The sequence below is a fragment of the Arachis ipaensis genome, chromosome B03, assembly GCF_000816755.2.
Source record: "Arachis ipaensis cultivar K30076 chromosome B03, Araip1.1, whole genome shotgun sequence".
NCBI classification, from domain to species: domain Eukaryota; kingdom Viridiplantae; phylum Streptophyta; class Magnoliopsida; order Fabales; family Fabaceae; genus Arachis; species Arachis ipaensis.
In genome coordinates this window covers 111,059,979-111,063,968 of record NC_029787.2, presented here as the reverse complement: position 1 = coordinate 111,063,968, position 3,990 = coordinate 111,059,979, and the positions used below count along the sequence as shown (strand labels likewise).

At 36.6% G+C, this 3,990-nt stretch overlaps 1 protein-coding gene across 1 annotated transcript in view; it reads right to left on the bottom strand.

The window, feature by feature from the left end:
* LOC107633551 (oxysterol-binding protein-related protein 1B-like) overlaps positions 245-3,990 on the bottom strand; it is a 4,266-nt gene continuing 520 nt past the window's right edge. Inside the window, exons 2-11 of the mRNA XM_021117389.1 lie at positions 3,864-3,985; positions 3,458-3,790; positions 3,275-3,374; positions 2,740-3,065; positions 2,476-2,631; positions 2,097-2,264; positions 1,844-1,984; positions 1,419-1,655; positions 1,203-1,316; positions 245-919 (exon numbers count right to left, since the gene is read on the bottom strand). Coding sequence (XP_020973048.1) covers positions 746-919; positions 1,203-1,316; positions 1,419-1,655; positions 1,844-1,984; positions 2,097-2,264; positions 2,476-2,631; positions 2,740-3,065; positions 3,275-3,374; positions 3,458-3,790; positions 3,864-3,985 — 1,871 coding nt within the window. The 3' untranslated portion in view covers positions 245-745. The remainder of the gene's footprint in view (positions 920-1,202; positions 1,317-1,418; positions 1,656-1,843; positions 1,985-2,096; positions 2,265-2,475; positions 2,632-2,739; positions 3,066-3,274; positions 3,375-3,457; positions 3,791-3,863; positions 3,986-3,990) is intronic.

Sequence of the window (3,990 nt, the reverse complement as noted above, 5' to 3'; positions counted from 1 at the left end):
TTTTTAGAGTATATTTTTTAAATGTGACTAAATAAATAACTTAAAAAAAATATTTTTGCAATTTTTATGAGTGGTGTCCATTCCGAGGACGTGTTAATCGGCTTCAATAAGCATGAGGCAACATAAATATGTGAATAGAAAAATGTTATGAACCCAGGTATAGATAAAGATTGAGTGGAGTTTTATTCTATTGAAGAAACTGAAAAGGCGCATCTATATTAAAATGACAAGAGAGTAAAGATTATAATAAATACAATCATTAAATAAATTTTACATTTATCAATCATCAACCACTCTTCCAATCTTGCACCGAAAGGTAAAACTTTAATAATGAAAGACCACCCTATATATTACGTTTCGCCCAACAAACTTCAGAAACAGATCACTTCCATGGCTCATTAGAATAAACATTAAGAAAAGAAAGATAAAAAAAGTGCATATATACGTTGGATTCCCCTTTAATTTCCTACAAGGTATATCTAGCTTTATCTTGGTTAAATACTGTGTTTCTCCAAGTTAAACTCAATCCAAAACCCAACTTTGATTTGAGCTTTTGACTGCGAAAAAAGTTGCAGTTGGAATTGATTAGCCACTATATATATGTGCACTCAAAATTACCTATATTCATAGCTAGGCTTTAAATTACTAAAGCAATGATTATAAATATGCCTAGGATTAAGGAAGGTAGAGTAGGCAAGGATCACAGGAAAATTGAATTGGGAATTAGTGTTTCGGGTCATGATTATCACTTATCAATATCAGTATCATTAGTAGGTAGTTGGCCAAAAATGTCATGGCATGCTTCCCAGTTGCCCTTTTCTCTAGCTTCCCAGTATCCACCAACATAACAGTATGTATGGCTATTTTTGTCCATAGCAAACCACCTTGGCTTCCAACCCTTTTCTTGCACCTTCCTTGCCTGCCAATACAGTCAACTATCAAAAACCACCAAATTCATCTCATTCACTACATATATTAAAGATATAGAGATATTATATTAGAATGTTTGTTAGATATTTCCGAAACTAATCACCATATTTACCATCCTATATAAAAGTATAATTCAATTGTAATCAGCCGTTTCCACTATTTAGCAAATTTTTTAATTCTTGATTTTTCTCTCAGCTATATTTTATTCACAAACCACCATGATTCTCAATGAGTTTCAAATATTTGATTTGATTAAGTTGCACCAATGATACCTGCCGTTGTCTTTGTTCCAAACGCAACTTCTCAGCATTGGCCTTTTCATACTCTCCGTTCTCCAAACACCTTTGGTCAGGTCTTAATCTTGAATCGGTTGGTGGCAACTTCTCCTGTTTGTCAACTCAAATGTAATTAAACACTAATCATCAATGAGGATTTGTTCTAGGATTTTGTCAACAAAAGAGAATATTACATAGATTCACATTGTTTACCTTTAGTTCAGGTGTGATTTCATTTAGTGTAATAGCAAACTTGGTAAGGTTATATCTTGTTTGGTACTCGGAAGGCTCACTCTTCTTCCATATTAGATGTGATTTTGATGACTCATTAGACCCTTCTACTTCTCCTTTACTAGAATTCTCTAAAATTTCATACTGCAAGCTTTCATTCCATTTTCCATACACAGTTGCCACTTTTTTGCCTTCCTTATCTTCCACTACTCCACGTACCTGCAGCAAAACTTGATTACAAAGCATGAGAAATATTACATGTCTACGGACTATGAACTAGAACAAAAGTTATTCAACTCATCATTTTGGAGAAATAAAATCTGCATACATCAACCCTTCCATATGGTTGCTAGGGGTAAAACCAAAAGCATTATTGTTGCTACCATATAAATATATAGAAGAAGCACCTGGTGCGGGTTTCTCTCGATGATTGATTGCTCCTTGAATTTAAGCATACAAGAATAATCGCGGTTCCCCTTTATCCTCATTGTACCATAATGGTCACAATAGAGTTTTCCTAATATGAGGTTGTAAATTGCTGTTGTTACCTGATGGTAGAAATGTTGAATTAAATATCTTAAACAGAAAACTGGCAATCTTTTGGAAGAGACATTGTTAAACTAACAGTAATAAATGCACATCAATCAAATCCACATATACCTTGCTCCACTGAAAGACTTCACCATCATCAAACTGCAAAGTTATTACACCAACAGGATCAAGATGAATTGAACGACCCCAAAATTTACTTTTTAAATTGCTGTCACCCCAAATTGTCCATCCTCTTCCCTCACAATGGCATGCTAATATCATTGGGTGATGACTGACCTATCTCAACATGAGCACCGTAAGTATTTTATTTCCAGCCACCAGTTATTTTCACAACTAGGGGGAAAAAAATGCCTTTAGCATGATGTTGAGACAATGATATATCCTTGCAAATGAACTTTTAACAATAAGATATAGAGTATATACACATATACAGTACCTATAACTCAATGCAGTACTAATTGTTAATGCCAAAGTAAGTATAGGATACCTTCTCAGATATAAAGCGAATGCCTTTTTCTGGATACAATGCCTCATATGTCTCACCCAAGAGTGGATTGAATGGTTTGCAAGTCCTGCCATCAATGCAAGCATACCCTGAAACCGCAAATGCAGCCACACATATCATCCTCATGACATTGTTACCCTGTATACCATGTAGAATAGTAGTAAGAATCAGTTATAGACAACAATTGCCTCCAAGTGAATTTTGTATTAACTATGTCTAAGGCATATCTTGCAAGAAGGAAATAACCATTTTGCCCCAAGCATATGCTTGGTCTAGAAGGTAAGAATACTCCAAATCTTCAAGACATTTCTGCAATGAAGAGAGGGGTTCATTGAAATAAACCGGCAGACAGATTCTTGTAAGGTCCTTCCCGATATTATCCTTTATTATTGACCACAAACTGACTCCTTTATCTTTTTCAACAGGATCAGGTAACTTCTTTCGTCGACTAACATCCTCATGTTCCAAATCAAGGCCGAATCTATAAGGCCGAAATCCAGTGCTACTCTCAGAACATGTTGAAAGAATATCAAAAGTATCAAAGAATGCATCACGGTCACTAACACTTCCTTCTGTAATATATCAAAACAGTAAAAATAATTTAAAATCTGTTGTATGGATCCTAGAAAGATCAACATGATAGCTTGATAAATTTAGAATAACAAGGATGGCCATATACTAAATCAGAAAGAATGTCACTATTCTCAACTAAAAGCATTATCATTACCAACACTTTACAGTCATAAGTATATTGTACAGCTAATTCAAGATATATACGCACCACTGTTATTGTCATATGTGGTTCGATAGGAATTGGCATCATCCCTTGAGTTCTGACTTTTGCTTTTAATGTGTGGGTTTTGCAAGTCAATATCTTCTGTCTAGAAAAGACACAGGTGGTTGAAGTGAATACAATAGTACACACTAATGGATGGTTAACATAATCATAAATAATTACATGTACCGTGTCCAATACATGCAGCAAGTGATTGTTGTTGAGGACATGTGATAGCTCAGTTCTCATAATGTCCTCACTGTCCTGGATAGCAGCCTCAGGAAGACCCTCCTCCAAGAGGCGCTGCCTCAACCTGTGGGTGGTAACCACCACCGACGAAGAAGAACGAGGAGAAAAAAAAGTATTACTATTATTAATGGTGCTGTTCTTGACGGCCTGCAGGGCCTCGAGCCAGGTTGCACGGTCCTCCTTATTCTCTGCCTTCAAATGGATCTTTTTCTTTGTTCCCGTGTACACACAAAACCTCTTCCCATCTAATTTGTTCTCTCGTGCCGTACACACCTGCATCATTCAGAACAAATTTCATGTAACGATAGAGTATATTCTTGCAAGAGAAATGCTGATAATAGCGTACCCTGAGATGGAACTGGCCAAGGGGTTGTTCCGGTTGGGGTTGGGATTGGCGGGAAGTGCAACGGATATCGGCGGGGAGGCGACGGAGAGACTCTTGGCCGACGATCTTGGCGGCGGAGGGGGTGAGA